This window comes from Otolemur garnettii, unplaced genomic scaffold (assembly GCF_000181295.1).
Source record: "Otolemur garnettii isolate 467f Iridium unplaced genomic scaffold, OtoGar3 scaffold00050, whole genome shotgun sequence".
Taxonomy (NCBI): Eukaryota; Metazoa; Chordata; class Mammalia; order Primates; family Galagidae; genus Otolemur; species Otolemur garnettii.
In genome coordinates this window covers 578897-598116 of record NW_003852445.1, presented here as the reverse complement: position 1 = coordinate 598116, position 19220 = coordinate 578897, and the positions used below count along the sequence as shown (strand labels likewise).

The 19220-nt window shown below is 44.8% G+C and overlaps 1 protein-coding gene across 1 annotated transcript in view; it reads left to right on the top strand.

Annotated features, from left to right (window-relative positions):
• Positions 1-11846, top strand: part of RYR3 (ryanodine receptor 3) — a 362708-nt gene extending 350862 nt beyond the window's left edge. The window contains exons 95-104 of the mRNA XM_012806300.1: positions 812-854; positions 1576-1703; positions 2100-2160; positions 2494-2640; positions 5635-5769; positions 7083-7239; positions 8105-8169; positions 8551-8651; positions 10689-10740; positions 11619-11846. Coding sequence (XP_012661754.1) covers positions 812-854; positions 1576-1703; positions 2100-2160; positions 2494-2640; positions 5635-5769; positions 7083-7239; positions 8105-8169; positions 8551-8651; positions 10689-10740; positions 11619-11714 — 985 coding nt within the window. The 3' untranslated portion in view covers positions 11715-11846. The remainder of the gene's footprint in view (positions 1-811; positions 855-1575; positions 1704-2099; positions 2161-2493; positions 2641-5634; positions 5770-7082; positions 7240-8104; positions 8170-8550; positions 8652-10688; positions 10741-11618) is intronic.
• The last annotated feature ends 7374 nt before the right edge of the window (positions 11847-19220 follow it).

The following is a 19220-nucleotide window of genomic DNA, read 5'->3' as shown; positions in this document are numbered from 1 at the left end:
ACATATTTTAAACTGTTTTTGCTCACATATATGAAGGTGAAAGTTCTTTCTTGACTTTAGCTATAAGAAACTATTTGCAGTATAGCTGGTACAAGAGGAAGAAAGCTCTGCCAGGGGCAGAAGACCTCTCAGATGCCAAAAAAGAAAAAAAAATCCTATATACTAATAAATTCGCTAAAGTGATTCTCAGACCAGAAACCTCAGAAGTTAAAGACCTTGTCCATACTTTCCACCACATCCATGCTGCCCACCCCAATTACTGACATTGTGATTCCTTGAATAGACTCCCTGGGTTCTTTACAGCATTTTATTTCTGCTTATACAGGGATCAACAAAAGGATCAAGAAACATAAACATGTTTCTGTTTTAATCTAGTCTGTCATCATAATTCCTGGCTTTTAAACCATAATTTCAAGATAGAAGATGAAGGCTGGCTTTCTAAGTATTTCAGAAGCCAATACCATGTAGTGAAACCATAAATCAGTAGACCTGTGATGACTCTGAACTTCAATCAAATGTTGCATTCTTTAGTGAGCGGGACAGAAACCAAAAAGATCACAGGTCCAGATACTCAAAGTAGAGATTTCTTGATGTGCTTGCCATAATGTTAAGAATTTAAGGCGGCAGGGCATGGTGGCTCATGCCTGTGATCCCAGCACCATGGGAAACTGAGGCGGGAACATTGCTTGATGCCAGGAGCTCAAGGTTTCAGGGAGCTATGATTGGACCACTGCACTCCAGCCTATGCAACGGTGCAAACCCATCTCAAAAAAAAGAATTAAGAAACTCCCTTTTTCATTTTCTTTTACAGGTCTTTTCCTAATAACTATTGGGACAAGTTTGTAAAGAGAAAGGTAGGCCTTCCTGTGGGGCTGAATAGTTCCATATCACAAAAAAAGTCTCTGTTTTTTAAGTTCCCCATATACAAACATGAGTAAACGTGATGCTATTAATACTTTTGTGAGGGTATCTCAAGAAGAATAAGTCACAAAAGAGGCTGTATGTGAACATGTGTAGGGCAGATGTATACTCATCTGCCTTAAACAGCTTAGCACAATCCTTGCTTTTTTCTACCCATTAAGCTTTTTCTCTCCTCCAAAAAGATATCAGCTTGAAAAACACTTTTCATTTCATTGTCTTTATCACTTCTGTTTTCTCTGGGGGTTATTTTATTCTGTTGTACTTTTTTGTTTATTTCCCACCTGTAAAGAATTATGAGCTCATTATGAAATATTTGAAAAATAGTAGTCTAAAAATAGAAAGAAAATCCTCCTGCCAATCAGTCATAACTCCACCCAAGCAGAATTATTGAATGACCTTTCCTTTAGTCTTTTCCCTACACACATTTACACATTTATAGAGCACTAAGAGTTAACAGTTACTGAATGATATGAGGTATCTGGTACTTTGCCAGAGGTTCCAATGTATTATTTCATTTAATTCTCACCATATCCCATTGCATTTCAAATCCTGTCTTAACAAGAGCTCAGAGAATAGCAAAAGCTTTGCAGATCACAGAGCTAGAGAAGGCTGGTGGCATGGGGCCTGGGCTCACCCTGTCATCCTCTGCTTTAGGTGATCAACAAGTATGGAGATCTCTACGGAGCAGAGCGCATTGCTGAACTCCTGGGTTTGGACAAAAATGCCCTTGACTTTAGCCCCGTGGAAGAGACCAAAGCAGAGGCGGCCTCGCTGGTGTCATGGTACAGTGCTTAGGAGTTAGAATCCCAACTGGGTGAAACAGATCCTTTGCCTGTCCATTCCCTGTCAGTGTGCTCCAGGGAAAACTCACGACCACGTCTGTGCTCTCTCAGGCCCTGGAGTTCCTCCTAGGTGGTAACATATGGGGAGAGCACTGCTTTAAACATTTGAAGACCAATCGGTTTTTATGCCTGATAGTGCTGAAAAAGAAAGACTAATTAAAATTTCAGGATGTATGATCCGACCGTTCTGTCTGATGGGGAACGCATACAACTCAATACAGCTCAGAGCCATATTTAGGTTATTAAACCTGAGGGAAAAAATTAATTTTTCCTCTTATTAAACACTTAACTACATCTTGACATTTGTACGTTTTAAAGTTATTCGTTCTTCTTCAGGCTGAGTTCCATCGACATGAAGTACCATATCTGGAAGCTGGGGGTTGTTTTTACCGACAACGTAAGTACTTGCACCTGGAGAAACAAGCTTCTGCGCCCCAGGGTCAGGGATGCCATTACATCCACAGGCAAACGAGCTATGGAGGGTGCCCACAGTGAGTCTGGGGCGCTTTCCAAAGACCCAGACTTTCCTAGTGCTGGGGGAACTTGTCTCTCTTGCAGAGCCAGGTCAGGTAGATGGGGCTTCATGTGGCAGTTCTCAGGCCAGCTCACAGTACGTTAGCACACAAATCCCTACTTCCCTCACTTCGTCTCCAAAGAAGAGAAAAAAATGGTTTGATGAGCATCATGAAGCAAAAATGCCTAAAATGCTAAATTTCTTCTAACTCCACAGTCCTTTCTCTACCTTGCCTGGTACACAACCATGTCGATCCTGGGCCACTACAACAACTTCTTCTTTGCTGCTCACCTACTGGATATCGCAATGGGCTTCAAGACGCTGAGGACGATTCTGTCATCTGTAACTCACAATGGCAAACAGGTATTGGTTTATACTGATGCAGAACAGAATGGACCTACATATGAATGGGGAAAACCCAACAATAGGTAGTAGGCCAGGTGTGACAGGAAGGAACACGTCATGGTGCATAATGCACCTTTCCTGGCCAAACACTTGAACTAATAGTGACTATTTTTACAGAATTGTAGCCATCTAAAAATATAACTGCAGCCATCCTGTCAGAGGCAGTAATACCTTGATTCAGAGACCCTTAACGTTTAGATCAATCAGGGGAGGGAGCTGGGTGATGGGAATATCAGAATAACCTTGGAGACTTTTAGGTCTTCCTATTCCTCTATGGATCTGATACACTCCCAGGGGTTAGCAAGTAGACAGACTGTGTATAGTCAGAAAATTCCCCAGGAACCTCAGATCTCTGCCTCAATTTAAGAACCAATGGTTTAAGATATATAATACAGATTTATTATGTAATATATACATATTATATAGTTAACATTTATATGTCTATATACAATAGTTATTATATAGTTAATATTACAGTTAATCAAGTGCCATGTCCCAGGTACTATGTAAGGTAGATGTTTACAGGTAAGAGAACTGAGGCGCAGAGAGGCTAAGTATCTTTTTTTTATAAAGTCAAAGTGCCCTGTGTATCATCTTATGTTGGGTCAGGGTGGTGAAGCTGGAGGAAGGAAAGGAGGAAAGACCCATGGGACTTTATTCCCAGTGCTCAGAGATTTCCACCACCCTGAGGAGGAAATTAAGCAGACAGGCCGGATATAGTATGAGGGTGTGGGGCCGGGAACACTGACAAACCCCAGCCACCCAGGAAAGGAGGAATAGAAGAGGTCCAGGCCTGACAAGGCCACCCAGATACCAGGGAGACCTCTCCTTAATCACCCACTCCGTCCCTAGCCCTGCACTCCTTTCTAAGTCTGTCTCACTGGCAGGACCTCCTCTTGTTGGCAGGATGGGGAGGTGTGACCTTGGCCTTGCCAACTGTAGCACTGCAGGAGGCTAAGTGTCTTATCCAAGGCCACACAGCTTCTAGATGGCACAGCCCTTTTCTTCCTTGGTACAAAGTCCAACTTCTTTCTCTTTTTCCTAAACCAACTGCTCTCTATAAAGATTTGCTATCCAGGAGGGTGGCACCTGTGGCTCAACGGGGTAGTGCACCAGCGCCAGAGCTGGTGGGTTCAAACCCAGCCCTGGCCAAAAACTGCAAAAAAAAAAGATTTGCTATCCAAAGATTGAGTAACCACTCCTTCTTCAAGAGGTCACTGAATACATCTAATACTTATCTTAGCACCCAAGCCCACTCCCTTTTTTGAGACAGCGTCTCACTTTGTCACCCTTGATAGAATACCAGGGTGTCACAGCTCACAGCAACCTCAGCCTCCCAAGTAGCTGGCACTATAGGCACCCGCCACAATGCCTGGCTATTTTTAGAGATGGGGTCTTGCTCTTGCTCATCCTGGTCTCAAACTCATGAGCTCAAGCAATCCACCCATTTCAGCATCCCAGAGTGCTAGGATCACAGGAGTGAGCCACAGAGCCTAGCACAGCACCCTACCAAGCTCTTTAAAGGCCAAGATGTTATTTTGTTGATTTTCAGATCTCTAGCACCGTACCTAGCCCCTAGTATGGGCCAGATGCGCAGATCCCATATATTTCTTATTTATGCAGCCGAACACTTACCGCCTAAGCCTGAAAATAAGGGCCTGGGCAGATTTTTTGGAAATAAAAAATGTTACTTGTGTGGAAACAACCCAAATGCCTATCAACCCGTGAATGGATTAATAAACTGGGGTATATGTACACCATGAAATACTCTTCAGCTATAAAATAGAGACTTTACATCTTTTGTACTAACCTGGAGTTGAAACACATTCTTCTTAGTAAAGTATCACAAGAACAGAAAAGCAAGTATCCACTGTACTCAATATTAATATGAAGCAATAGATGAACCAGTACACGCCCACACAAGAGAAAAACTCAGTTCAAGTTGCAGTGGGGGAGGAAGTGGTAGGGGAATCGGTGTGCTCTCACCTGAGGGCACGATGTAAGGGTGTAGAGCACACCTGGGTGGCGACACAACTGTAAGAGGGACCTTACCTACAAATCCAAACACTGTACCCTCATATTAATCTGAAATTAAAAAAAAAAATTGAAATTTGAAACTAAAAGAAGAATTGTAATGATTGAGCCAAGTAACTTTAAACTTGTCCCAATTATCCAATTCATAGTTATTATGAAATAGTGTAATGTAGGGACACCCACCAATCTGAAGAACCTTTGGGGTTTTTGTAGAATCAGCATTAGAGCAGAAGCTGCATTATGAAGCCTCAGGTAATGAACTGTTTTTTTTTTAAAGGGGGGGAGGGATCCATCCTCAGAGTACCTCACTGCTCAATACTGCAGTACCTTTGTGTTTTACACATGCCCGGTCCAACACCCTGGGCGCCGCTTTCTGCAGGCTGCCATACGAAAGACCACAGACTGGGAGTTGTGGATCACAGAGGTGAATGTGCTCGCATTTCTGGAAGCTGGTCAGCTGGTCTGGTATCAGGGAGCCAGCAGAGCTGGTCTGCTCTGAGGCCTCCCTCCCTGGCTTGCAGCTGGCCACAGTCTTGGTGCTCCCTCACACGATTGTCCCTGTGTGCGTGGGTCTGGGGTATCTGTCCGTGTCCTAATCCCCTTTTCTTATAAGGACGCCAGTGAGATTAGATTCAGGTCCACCCTGACAGCCTCATTTTAACTTAATCACCTCAAAGGCCTGTCTCCACACGTGCCCCATTCTGAGGCACTGGAGATCAGGCTTCTCTGCATGATTTGAGGTGACATGATTCTGCCTGTGACACCTCATTCCACTTTTCCCCTTCTCTGGGTTCCCATCTTCCTCTCTGCCTGCAGCACCACCAGCCCTCGGGTGTCTCACCCTTCTCTCCTGTGTCTCCCGTGAGCCATTCGAAGGTAAAGACCTCACTTCCTTTTCCTTCTCTGTCCCTTCCCCAGTTGGTTCTGACCGTCGGTCTCCTGGCCGTGGTGGTTTACCTCTACACGGTGGTGGCTTTCAACTTCTTCCGCAAGTTCTACAACAAGAGTGAAGACGATGACGAGCCGGACATGAAGTGTGACGACATGATGACGGTGAGGCCTGTCTGCCCACCTCAGGCCACTGGGGCCTCCGTCTCGCAGGGAGAAGGGCTGAGCAGGGCAGTGCGGGGCTGTGTGGAAAGCAAAGTAAGAGCTGGGGGGTGTAGAGCACAGTAGGGATTAGAGCCGAATACAGATGTCTCATCTGAGAGGGAGAAATGTCCCGGGAAGATGGAAGTTATAGGAGTTTTCACCACTGTGCGTGTACACCTAGTAGGAAGAGAAAAACTAAACTAAACTTGTCCGGTGTAAAGATGGGACATCATTGTGAACAGACCTGTATCTAAATTTCATGGGAGTCAAACTTTGTCATCTCTGAGCACTGGGAATAAAGTCCCATGGATCAGTGTAGGTACCCCAGTTATTTCAGCAAGCCAGTGGGGTTCCTGCAGAATAGCAACAGAGGCTGGAAAATGGAACAGAGCAGGATCCGGTCAGGGGTTCCCCTCAGACCCTGTGGGAAAGAGACGTACAGCTCAGGTGAGCTGGTACAGCCACATAGGGCTGCCTCTTTGAAGTCCATAGTGACCAGATTTCAGAAAAAGAACATGTGTCTCAGAGACAGATGACAGTGAACCACCCGTCTTTGATCATTTCCCTATAGAACAGGCAACATTTCTTGGCTTTAAATTCTCCTTGTGCTTCTTGGGTCAAGCACCCTCATGGGACAGCCATTGGTCACTAGAGTACGGTGTGATCATTACCAAGGTTATGGTAATAGTCAGGCTGCCCTTGGCTTGTGATTTACCAGTTGTAGGACAGACTGTCCCTTCCCCATGAGTTTTACCCCATCCAGACAGGCAGGGAGACAGCAGGTGCCCTGCTCAGTGAGCCCCACAGTGCCCAGATCACACACACGCACAGGAGGAGAGAAAAAGTCTATTTTCTAAGATGCTGCAGAAATCCCTGCCCTGCCTGGGGTACAGGGGTTCCCGAAGAAGAGGGGGCCTTTCCCTGAAGGTCAGGCTGCCACTTCTTAAATGAGAGATAACTAGTGTCCAGCTTGTGCCATTCTCATCAAGGTATAAAGACAGAATTTCAACTTATACATACCTTAAATGAATATTATTGTACGTATCAAATAGATCAAAACCATTTTTTAGAAAACGAACCAAAAATATCTTTTAAGGCCTGAATGCAACACTAAACTGACCAGAGAGTGTAGCTGATAACAGCAAGAATACTGAGACCACTGAAGAATTCAGGGCTGCCCCCCTGATCTGATCACACAAATGATCTGACCATCTTGCTAAAAACTAACGAAACCCTGTACTTTCGCCTGAATTGCCATTATTTTTCTTCTCTAGTGTTACCTTTTCCACATGTATGTGGGTGTGAGAGCAGGAGGGGGCATTGGCGATGAAATTGAAGACCCTGCTGGGGATCCCTATGAAATGTATCGCATCGTCTTTGACATCACCTTTTTCTTCTTTGTCATTGTCATCCTACTGGCCATCATTCAAGGTAGGGTTGCCAATTACCTTTAAGTATTATGTTCTTTTGCTTTCCTACATCTACCACTTAATCATTTTATGAAGAAGTTTTATCATTCACTTCTTAAATTAGCAAGCATTTATTGAGCATCTCCTGTATGTGAGGCTCTGGCTCACATTTGAATATAAAGCCAAAGACACACGAAGACACTGTTACGAGAACCCTGAAGATCCACCTGGAGGACCCCTTTCCTTCCCTTCTGCTCAGAGTTATCCCCTCATCTCTTCCTGGGGCTAGTGAGGTGGGCAAGGAACAGAGGAACTAAGAGTATAACATGTTTTCTCTTCTTGTGTGGGTGGAGGGAGGAAGGAGGGATATTGGTATTTTAGTTAATGGCTTGTCAGGCAGTGAAAAAAGATGATGATGAATTTACTGTGAGTCACGCTGAGTTAAGGTACCTGTAAGACGTGCTGGTGTTGAGGACTGAGCAGCAAAGAGACCAGCAGGAACTCTGGTCCCCGGTGACAGCTGAGGGGCCAGGAGATCAGGAAGCGCCATCCTGAAAACTGAAGACCATTGGCTCCACCAAACCCGAGGCCAGGGAGGGAGCAGTGCAGAGGGAGGGAGATTTCTACCAAGAGCTTGTAGTTAATAGCCTCAAACAGTGTGGAAAAGTGGAGTTTAGAGGAACAATGAGAAACAGCAACACCTGTAATGCAACACCTGTAAACACAAGCATTTTTCCCCTTCATTTTGCTTTAATTGAATAGTTCACCTTGATAATTCACTTTTTTGACAAAGCAAAGTGGCCTCTGCCACTCCCTCCATCACTCCTCTACCTCCAGCCACGACACACATTATTTAAGGTGCTTTGTCTTTGTATTTCAAATTCCAGGTCTCATTATTGATGCTTTCGGAGAGCTAAGGGATCAACAGGAGCAAGTGAGAGAAGATATGGAGGTAACATTCCTCTTCCTGCTAATTCCAGCTCTACTGCACAGCCCCACAGCAAATGAATTTTTAAACACTAGGTTCTGCTGTTAGGGCCCGCGCTAGACAGAGCTACAGTTTGTTTTCCGCAGCGGTGTCCCAGCTCTGGGCCAACGCCCCCCATCCTCCCTGCCTCTTCCCCAGGCCAGCTGCCTGCTGCCCCTCCACTGCCCAGGCCTGGAGAGAGGGTAGCAGTGTCCTCGGCTGACCGGGGGCAGAGTGTGGCATGCTGGAGGCATTAGAGGGAGACTTTCCATTGTCCCTCCGCACACTAGTGACCATGACCCTTCCCCTTCCTGCTTGTATCGCCCCATCTACTAACGACTTTTCTGCCTCGGTTATTTTTCTTAGACTAAATGTTTCATCTGTGGGATTGGCAATGACTACTTTGACACGACCCCTCATGGTTTTGAGACACATACGTTACAAGAGCACAACTTGGCCAATTACTTGTGAGTATTCTTGGTTAATAGAAGTGAGGGGAGTTGTGGGTAAAAAATGTTATGTCGTAAGAGTTCAGTTATTGCTGCTGCTGCCCTTTCTACTTCTCTGGAAAGGTAGAAGTGATCAGAAAAGAACTCCCGGAGTCCCCAGGAGCCGGGGTTTTGTCTGTACCTCTGCCCCTGACTGGATCTCCCCCTCTTCTCAAGGACCTGGCTCCGGCAATTTGTCCTTCTTGACTGCACTTTTATTAGCACCATAAACAGGGTTTTGTTTTCATCCTAAAGGCAGGAAAGTCTTTTTCCCCTTTCAGTAAAACTCTAAACTGTCCCATGCCCTCTCCAGTTTTTCTCTTCCCATGCCCCTGTGGGTGCCCCCTCCAAATCTGATTGAGGATGCCAATGATCCACGTGGTGCTAAATTCTGTGGTCAGTTTTCAGGTTCACCGTGTCTGCCTTCTCCCATTAATACAGAAGCCTCATGCCAATGGGAAGTTTGGGGGCACATCTGTTTTCTCTCTGCTTTATCTCAGCACCTAAAGCAATGTCTGGCACCCAATTGGCAATTGAAAAATTAATATTTCTTTTTCTAATGTAAAACATTTACTCAAGAAGAAATAACTTGAGCTTGTTATGTGCCAGGGCATCCTATGAATCTTATAATCAGTATACTCTATAAATCCTGTAAGTTATATTACCTGAAAATTCAGATTTTGTAACTGAATCTGCAAGAGAAAAAGATGCTGGCCTCTGCTCCCTGGCCTAGCTCTTCCCTGTCCCTCTACATTCTTGGCTTGGGAAGTCCTCACCTTTCTTTAGCTTCCCCAAAGGCTGGGCCTGTTCCATCCTATTGTTGTCAAAGAGAATGGGCAAAGATAAGCCTTATTATTTACTACAGGATGAGTAAGACAAAACCACAAGCTTTTAAAAGGTAACTTTAGCATGCCCTTCCTCCCTGTCACAAGTATTTAATTCTCATTAAGGGCATTTCCATCTTAATGGAGGGAACACATACCTTCCATCAGGTGAGTGCACGTCCATGTCAACACCAGGCAGTCACCGACCAGTGGAAAGATGTTATCTAGGAGGGAACACTTCTCCCTCTTCCCATGGTCCTGTGTTATAATGGTCTCTTTTTCTGTCTCTAGCCCCTCTAGCTTGAGGGGAAAGAACACACTTTATTTATGGCTGAGCCTCCCACCTAAAATGGTGCTTTGTCAAGTAAATGTGTTCTCACACATGATGAGGATACCCCCACTTTCTTTCCTAGTTTAGTGAAGGAGGAAGGCCACTAACATATTTATAGAGCCACTGCTCCTGCCCAGGACCTGAAGCTACAGCTACTAGCATAGTGCCCCCCTTAAATTCAAGATCCGGGGTTCACCCTCTCTTCCTCTCAGAAGGATGTTATTTCCACTGTCTCTGCCTTACAATCCTTTTCCTGAAGGGCACGAGACGTTCCTTTGGAAACTTGTCTGAGATCACAAAGTGTGAGCTGAGACTTCAGCTGCAGCCCACTGGGATACTGATGTGTCACGGGCAACTCAAACCTGAGACGCATATCATGGTCAGAGCAAGTGAAACTACACTGGTCTTCCCCGCCATCTATAATAAAAACAAAACTATATTTCTGGAAGGACCAGAGCAAATCAATGCCATGAAATATTTTCTATCTTTCTCGTGACAGATATCCTTGAGACATACATGTCATTTCAGTTCTACACTTTTATGAGCTGATAAATTGGCCTATTAAAAACTACTAAGAGTCTAGGCTACTATTTTATTGTTTAGATTAGGATTTTCTTACCTTAGCTCAACAAAGATGATAAAAAGGATCTCTCCTCACAGAGGGGCTAACTTGGGGAGTGAGGTATGTTACTAGTAAAAAATGATGGTACCCTTAAGCCCTACTTCCCCGATTCTTTAAGGCACTGATGCCAGATATTTTTTGAACCCTGAGTCCAGTTTACCCAAGTAAATAAACTTAGGTTTCTTCACCAGAATATCTAATATTTTCTTTTCCTTTTTTACCCTTTTTCCTTGTTCTAGGTTCTTTCTGATGTATTTGATTAATAAAGATGAAACAGAGCACACAGGTCAGGTGAGAAATTAGATGCCTTAATTAAGAATCACACCTGTGTTGGATACTGCGTTCCCCAAGTCTTGAGACTTAGCAGAGCACAGGCTCTGAAATGCATATGTACTCCAGACAGATGACCCTATTAGTCTCTTTCCATCACCTCTTTGTGACTTAATAAGTAGCCAGCATTCTATGGAGACCTCAGCTATTCCAAAAGTGCCCCCAGTTATCCTTCCTAACCACCACTGACATTTTCTACCCCGTTATGATTACTGCTTCAGACTAGAACAGCTGGGGAGAGCAGAAGACAATGGGAAACAGAGTGGGTGGCTGTAACAAAGAGCAGCAGAAGCAGCGTAAGGGGAATGAGAGACAGCCTAAGAAAGATGACAACAGGAAGGTGGGGCGTGGGCGGGAGAGGATGTGTCAAGAGAGCTGTGATTAAGTGTGAAAAAGAGATGTAAAGGTAGAGAAGAAGAGATTGAACCAGCTATTCAAACATCACTGCAGTTGTAGGAAAACTTTACAGTTCACACACTTGAAGGGAGAGGCAGTTTCCAGATCTGGCTTTAGTGTTCCAGGCATCTGCCTGAGCCAGCACCAACTGTCCCTTCGTTGTGCTTTCTCCTGCCTTTTACAAGTGACGCACAGTCAGCCTCCTGCTAACTCTTTTCGAGGCAAACACGGAGTTATTTTCAGTTTTGCTGGGGGGACAGGATTGTCAGGGAGACCTAGCTTCTTGCTCCCAGAGCAGTCTGGGCTGGGCTGGAAACCGAGCAAGAAATAATGTGCTGTTTGGGGCTCAACAGTCTTCCTAAAAGGGGAGCCACGCAGCAAAAACAAGCTGGGTTTTAGCTTACTGTGTTCACCAATAAGCACCCTTGTTCACGTTATTTCAGGAATCTTATGTCTGGAAGATGTACCAAGAAAGGTGTTGGGATTTCTTCCCCGCGGGAGACTGCTTTCGTAAACAATATGAAGATCAGCTTGGATAAATCTGAAAGAAGCACCATGATTATGGACAGACAAAACCCTTTCACAGTTCTGCGACATATTTTGAAATGTGACATTTTCTACGCACTTCCCCTCCAAGAAAATGTGCTATTTTGAAATTGATTTAGCTTTTTGTACCTAATGGACCTACACTGCGGGAGGCAACCTATCGAAATGTTTAAAAAGGAAGAAAAAAAAAAGAAACCTCTCCTTGAATGCCTTCAAGGTTTTCAGTCCTAATTGACTAGTTTGTTGGGCTGGTAGCACTGAGGAAAGGTCTGGAGAGAGATGAGGTCTTAGATGCATAATAGCTGAAATACTTAACACGTGGATGTCACAGGACTGTATTCAACTGGTGACTCATGGTCTGATCTACAAAAAAATCATTTCTACAAAAAAAACATTTCAACTGCAGTCTAATTTTCCCATGGTCCTCGCTAGTGACTGTATCCAGAATCAGCTTGAAAAGCTTTAAGCAGTTAAACCCAACACTTTGTCGACACTGAAATATCGATTAAGTGCCTTAAAAAAAATCTCTTTAGATATAGCTATGCAAGTTTTTTTATGTTTGTGTTCCAGAAGGACAGTTCCATTAATTAGTTGTGTTGATCTTACTTTATGAAACTGCACTTGAAGGTTATTCCTATGATTTTTTCTGTTTTTAGTAACAGCTTATCAACTGCTGTTATTAGAAGAAAAAAGTACTGTACTGAAAATTCAGAAAAATCTCATCTTATGCCAAAACTGAGTAATGCAAAACTGAGTAATGCTCTATGGTCTCTTGTAAGTAGTGGAGCTGCTGTGTTTAGATGAATCTCCTCCAATAAAATGAAGTGCCCACTGCAATAAAGTAATACACACCAATCCACGGTTTGGCCTCTTAGAGTGCTGGTACCACTCTGTGACTGCTGGGGAAAGGGAGAGAAGACGCCAGAGCTCTGCACAAGAACAGAGAAAAATCCTCAGACCGGGGTTTGTTTATTTTGGCCAGTTTGCATCTATTCTCTTAATTCTCTGCTTGTGGTGCTTTTTTGTTTACAGCCTTTGCGGTGCTGGCTATGATTAAGAGCCGTACATCCCCTGCCCTTAAGGAAATCTATTAGCTCACTAAGCTTGAAAAACAAATGCAACAAGCCTCTTCAGATGTTGTCTGAATTTCAGATGTTCAAGCACAGAGGTAGGCGTTTACTGCTGTTAGCGTAAGGGAACACGGTGGCTGGGGCATGCTTGTAAACTAGCTGCTCCCGAGGAAAGCCTAGGCCCACCCTTACTTAGAAGGCAACCAAAATTTGCTTCAGGCACTTTTTTTTTTCTTCAAGAAATCATGCTGTCCAGCCAGTCTTCCAGCTCTTCCTCGGTGACGTTTTTGGATGTACTGGGTTGCTCAGGTGCCATGTCCTTTTCCTCAGTCACAGATGGTTTTGCAGGAACTAGGGAAATAAAAGCAATGTTAACAACCTTGCCTTAGTCCCAAATTGAGGGGTACAGCTTCCCTGGGGTTTGTTCCAGGGATATAATTCAGTCCTAATTATCACTTTCTTTATAACAGGGGCAAACATCATCACTGTTACTCCCTAAAATGGTACGGTATGGTAATATCTAAACAAATTAATAAATGCAAAGTAGAAATCTGCTCTTCTGTTTATTCCGAAGTTAAATCTCACAGTTTACTAGTTTTTTGTTTGTTTGTTTCTTTCTTTTTTTTGTTTCACTGGGTAGAATGCCGTGGCATGGTAGCCCATAGCTACTTCAGACTCTTGGGGCTCAAGTGAGCCCCCTGCTTCAGCCCCCCAAGCAGCTGGGACTACAGGCACCTGCCACTACACCAGCTAGTTTTTCTATTTTTAGTAGAGATGGAGTCTTGGTCTTACTCAGGGTGGTCTCAAACTCCTGACTTCAGGCAGTCCACCCAGAATGCAAGGATTACAGGTGTGAGCCACTATGTCCGACCTTAGTTTTTGTTTTTTTAAAGACCAGCAACTCAGCTGGCTATTCGCTATTGTGGCCATCCTAGAAAATTCATAAAGGCTCTTGAATGCAGTAAACCTCTTAGGCCTCCTCCCACGTCTTACCACCATGCCTCGGGGCATGCACAAATTAGAAAGTGTTCCTTTGTAGGAGGAAAAAAAAATCAAAATAGCAAGAAAGAAGTATGAAAAGGTGGCCTGTTCAGTGGATTAAAGGGCCTGCCAGTGCAAAGCTCAGAGCCACAGGTATCCTAGTGCCTTCTGATAACAGAAGTTCGGTTTGCAGCCCCGGGTTTACATTGCAGTCAGGCAGGGAGCAGCTTGGAAGCTGGGTACATAGCATGAGGGGATGCTGTCAGAAAGGTTGGCTTGGGGGGAGCCAAGCCGTGAACACAGAAATAGATGTCCGTGGACAGCATGGGATCGATGTCAGACCCAGACGGGGGTGTGTACAGAGGTGATATGTGGGCTGTTCTCACAGGAACAGCACAGTGAGGGTGACGGATGGGGAATACAATGAAAGCCGTACCTTCTTCCGCTTGGGCCATCTCCTTATCTTTCTCAGACTGCGGGTCCTGAGAGGTCTGATCTGGTAAGATGGTACTTCCGTCTTTTCCAGGTGCATCTAAATTAAGCAACAGATCTAGTTCTTCCTCCAGGTGGTCTGCTGCTGATTGTGCCTGGGGGGCAGGTTTCTGAGGACCCCCGGAGGGACCCAGTCTCAGGCCAACTGTTCCCATGGCCTCAGAGCAGCCAGCAGAGGCAGATTTCGGCTCAGACGCGGAAGCCCTGCCTCCAGGCCCCAAAGGCCCCTTCAGCTGCATCCCTTGTCCCTTGCTGTCATCACCTCTCTTTGGTTTCACTTGAGGAAGCTCCAGGGGAACCGTGGACTGAGAGAGAAAACAACCAAGTTAAAAACCTAAGCCTCACCCTATTTGCTTAAGTAGAAATAAAACAGAGGGGGCTAAGGAAGCTGTCAAACTTTGTGCAAGAGGAAAGTCAGATCAGACAGATCATTCACAAAGTGACTCTGGCTCAGGCCCTGGGCCCCCCAGACTGGCCTGGGGTAAATGTGGGAGCCCTCACTGAGACACAACAGCTCCGCCCCTCCTGTTCTCCCCACCTTAGCCCTAAAAGCTAACCAGCTGAGAGCTGGAATTAAAAGGCCCACGTCTTCCTAGCACTGGGCTGAAAACCAACATTACTACAGATTTTAATTTGCACTTAAATCTGTAATGAGATATGAACATCTGTAAAAGTCACCAAGAAGTAATCAGCAAGTCAGATCGGCTCACTGTATTCAAATACACTAATACAAAAGTGCAAGAACTCTGACCAGGAGGAAGACTGACTCTCAGTATCATTATTTGAGTAAATGCCAGACATGAAAGAAAGTATATTATTTGATTATATTTGTAAAAGATTCAAAAACAGGCAAAACTGCAGTATCAGAAGTCAGGACAGCAGTTACCATTGTGGAAGAAGTGACTTGGAGCAGGGATGAGTGGTGGCCTCTAAGGTGCTGGCAGGATTCTGCACTTACGTAGAAGTTAAAACTTCCCAGGTAACTGTAGGGTTACAATCTGAAGTTGATAATCATTGCTGTCAGGGGAAGGCTCTCTAGAGCAGCACAGCCTCACAGGTTCAGAATGAGGTACAAACTCTAACAGGGGTCCTGAACCTTCATTTTACAGAAATAAGCATCCTGAACAGACATTTAAGACAGTAAGGAATTATACACAAACTGGAATAAAAATCAGCATTGTCAGGGCAGAGCTGGGATGTGGTCCTCTAGGGTCATCTAACAGGTGACTCTAATGTACAACAAGGTTGGGGGGGGCAGGTTTTAAAAACGATTTAGCCAGGTTTTCAAAATGACAGCAATTATTTTATACCTTTACTCTAACGCCTGCCACTGACATAACATCTTCCACTTTCAAATGCTCACACACCACTTTCTCTCTCTTGAGTCCTGGAGCCTTTATCTCAACGTTTCCGGGTGTGTTCAGCTGAATATTCCTCATTGCATAGATCAAACCAAGCACATTAGAACTCTGAACACCCCTGGACACCCAGCAGCTGAGGCCAGCAGCACTCTCCCAAACGTGTCTAAAGAACCCGGGGGGATCCCCCAGCAGAGGTAAACATAATCCTTTCTAGTTCTCAGCCTTTCCCTACCTGTCCGTTAGCTCTGAACTCTGCCCGCACTCCAAACCTTAGGCTTGTAAGTGCAATGGAACAACAACGGGGCGAGTAACCAATTCGTCGCTACGCTTAAGCTTAGCATCATATTTAGCCACAGAAAATTGAGCTGATTATTTTAGTTGCTAGGATCTTTTTCTTTAATTCAATTGAGCCACAATTACATTTTGAAAGTCTTCATACCATAGTCCTTTGGTCTCTTCCTCTCCTATGTCATCAGTTGCCACCTTATCCTGGTAACTCCCACACTTACATCTCTAGCCTTAATTCTGAACTACAAATTTCTGCTTTCAACTGACGAATATTTCCACCTGGCTAGCTCTGAGGCACAAACTCCTTGTGTTTAAACTTCACACTCCCTGATACTCTCTGTCATGGAGTTATAGAAGCTGGAAAACATGGAATTCTTCCTTGATTGTTCTCACTTCATTTTCAACGTACAGGAGGAACCTCCATAGTTGACCACCTCCCTCCACTGACCATCTCCTTAAGTTGACCTAATATTTATAATCTGGACACACACCACACACATACACAGGCCCAGTTCCTTATGTTGACCACCTCCAGATAGTGACCAGTTTGTTAGTCCTTTGGTGGTCGACTTACAGTGGTTCTACTCTATTACCAATCCTGTTACCTTTACCTTTTAAGTACCGCTCGGTAAAGTCTGCTTCTCTGGCCTCTCCACCATCACCACCGTAAGTCCCAGCCACAGGGCTACTCCCCTGAACCCTGTGCTAGTCTGACCCTCTTCCCCTCATCTGCTCTGCTTGTGGGTCACAGACCTACCCACAAGCATGCACACTCTAATCCCCGTCTGCACCCCACCACCATATCATCATCATCGTTTTTGTTAATGCAGATCTGATGGGATACTCTCCTTCAAATTCCAGCTCAACTGTTCTTCTACTTTAGACCTCAGTCGTGTGTGGCTTTTTCAGGAAAGCTGCTCCTCACTCCCCACAGCAGAGCCCACCCTCCTCTCACACCCTGCTGTGCTCACTGCACTGGGTTTACTTGTGCATATCGATGTGACTTGTACGTGATTGATTTGATTAATATCTATCACTCCAGGAAGGTAGGAGCCATGTCTGTCTACAAACCACTGCGTTCCCAGTGCCTACCACAGTGTAGCCTATGAGCATTCTGCGGACAGAAACAGCCAGACTTCATATGTTACATTTCATTCAATTCCATTATATCCGACCCTTTCAAATGTTACAACCATAAAATTGAAAAGAATAACTTAAAAAATTTACTATGTTCTCCTTTAAACTTTCCAAAGGCTACTTTGATATAAAACCCTGAGCTTCATGAAAAGCTGAGTCTGAGACATCCTGCAGGGGGAGGTTTTCCCCTCTTTTCCCTCTCCGGCCCAATTCCACACCAGCTGAAAGAAGCCTTCGGGTTTTACCTGAACCAACTCGGCAGCCACGTTGAGTCGCAGTGAGAGAGGCAGTTCTTGAAGGGCTCGAACCAAGGACTCACTATCCACATAAAGTGCTGAATTCTATACATTTAAAAGAAAAAGAGAAAGAAAGAAAATATCAGGTGATGACTAAATATGACCTTTTAGAAATAAAACAGCAGAAGGTGAACAAAAGTAACTATAAGTAAACCATCCAGTAGAGACGCTTTGGGCCAGGAATAAGTCAGATCAGAAATCACACTGAAGTGCTAGAGTTTCCATCAGCTCCACCTTAAGGTCAACGAAACCAGAACCGACTTCTTCAGCCACAGCCACCGTCAGAAGGCAGCGGCAGTGGCCACACTCATTTCAGGGGGATTCAGTGCCTGCAAACTGGGAGGCTGTTGCAACTAGTGAAAAGCGGAAAGACAAACAAGCATTTCATGCAATCTAACTAGATACCATCCCTAAACTCAGACTGCTGGCCGTAGGAATGAGAGGCAAGGGCTGTTTAGAGTCCAGGCGTCCTCAAACTACGGCCCGTGGGACACATGTGGCCCACCTAGGACATTTATCTGGCCCGTCAGGTGTTTTTGCCGCCATTGCCTGTCCTGCTTAGCAGCCGACTCATCCTGGGGCCTGCAGTCCAGCCCTCCAACGGTTTGAGGGATAGTGAATTGGCCCCCTGTTTAAAAAGTTTGAGGACTCCTGGTTTAGACAGTGAAACAGCACTGATGGGGGTCTCCAAATGCTTCTCTTTGAAGCAGACGACAGACTATGGAAATTCAGCCTCCAGCCAAGTGATTTTGAACTAGTATGCTGTGTGGAGGATTTTAGGTATGCCTTGAAAATTTTTAAAAATCATTGATTAAAATATTTTCAAAAGACGTTAAAAGCACAATAAGTATATTCTTTTTTTACTTTTTTTAAAAAATTAACATAAATTTCAGTATGCCACTGAAGTTTAACTACAGGTTCAAGTGTGCTATGAGATAAAAAAGGCTGAAAAACACTGCCCTAGCCAGCTGTACTCTGGGCCACAGTGAAAGCTTCCTTTGACACTTTTCCCATTCACAGAAGCATAGTCAGGTCAGCTCACTGACTTCACAAATTAACCCTGGGTGAGAAAACATCCTGGTAAGGCCATGGTCCCTAACAGCTGCTTCTAGGTATTCTGGCCACCCATAAGCAGCAAAAAACTAAAATATGGTCCAACAATGTCACACGCAGTGGCAAACACCCCTGGCCACCTAGTGTGACAAGGTCGGTCACAGGCCCGGCTAGGACCATTATCCTGTAATCACTGGCTTCAAACTTTAGAAAATTCAGTGGTCACCTAGTTTAACCACAATTCCAGTGCAACAATGTCTCAGGCAGATGAGTTTACAATGACTAAAGTCAGGGACACATTCCTCGGGGGCTCAAGCAGACCCTTACCACTAATCCAGACCCACTCAAACCAGTTAGCCACAACAGTGGTGCATGGGGAGCGGAAGGAAGGCTCTGGCTTTCCCGCTGTCCTGAGATTGTCCTGTGATGGCCACCTCTTAGATAAGCAACCTTGGAAGCACCAAATGTGACCCGCCTTGCTCTGGAAAAAGGGATTTTTATATCTGAAAAATATCGCGTGCCTAAGGAATAAGATGGAAGGTAGTGAAGCCCTGATAAGAACGTGGGAAATTCAGTACATGTTCCGGCCATTCCTTAGCCCTGAACATAGCACGTTAAGCGCTATGGTCAAGACCAGCATGGTCAAGCTTTGTTCTGAAAGTTCCTCTCTGACCAGGAATCTTATCTGAATGTGAGTCTCAGTCTGTGTAAAGGCAAACTCTTCGATGTGAGAAAAATCCGCTATAAACTGCATTTTGCACCTAAGGAAAAAAAAAAAAGCCTCTCCTCAGACCATTACCCCTCCCCAGGATCTGCAGCAC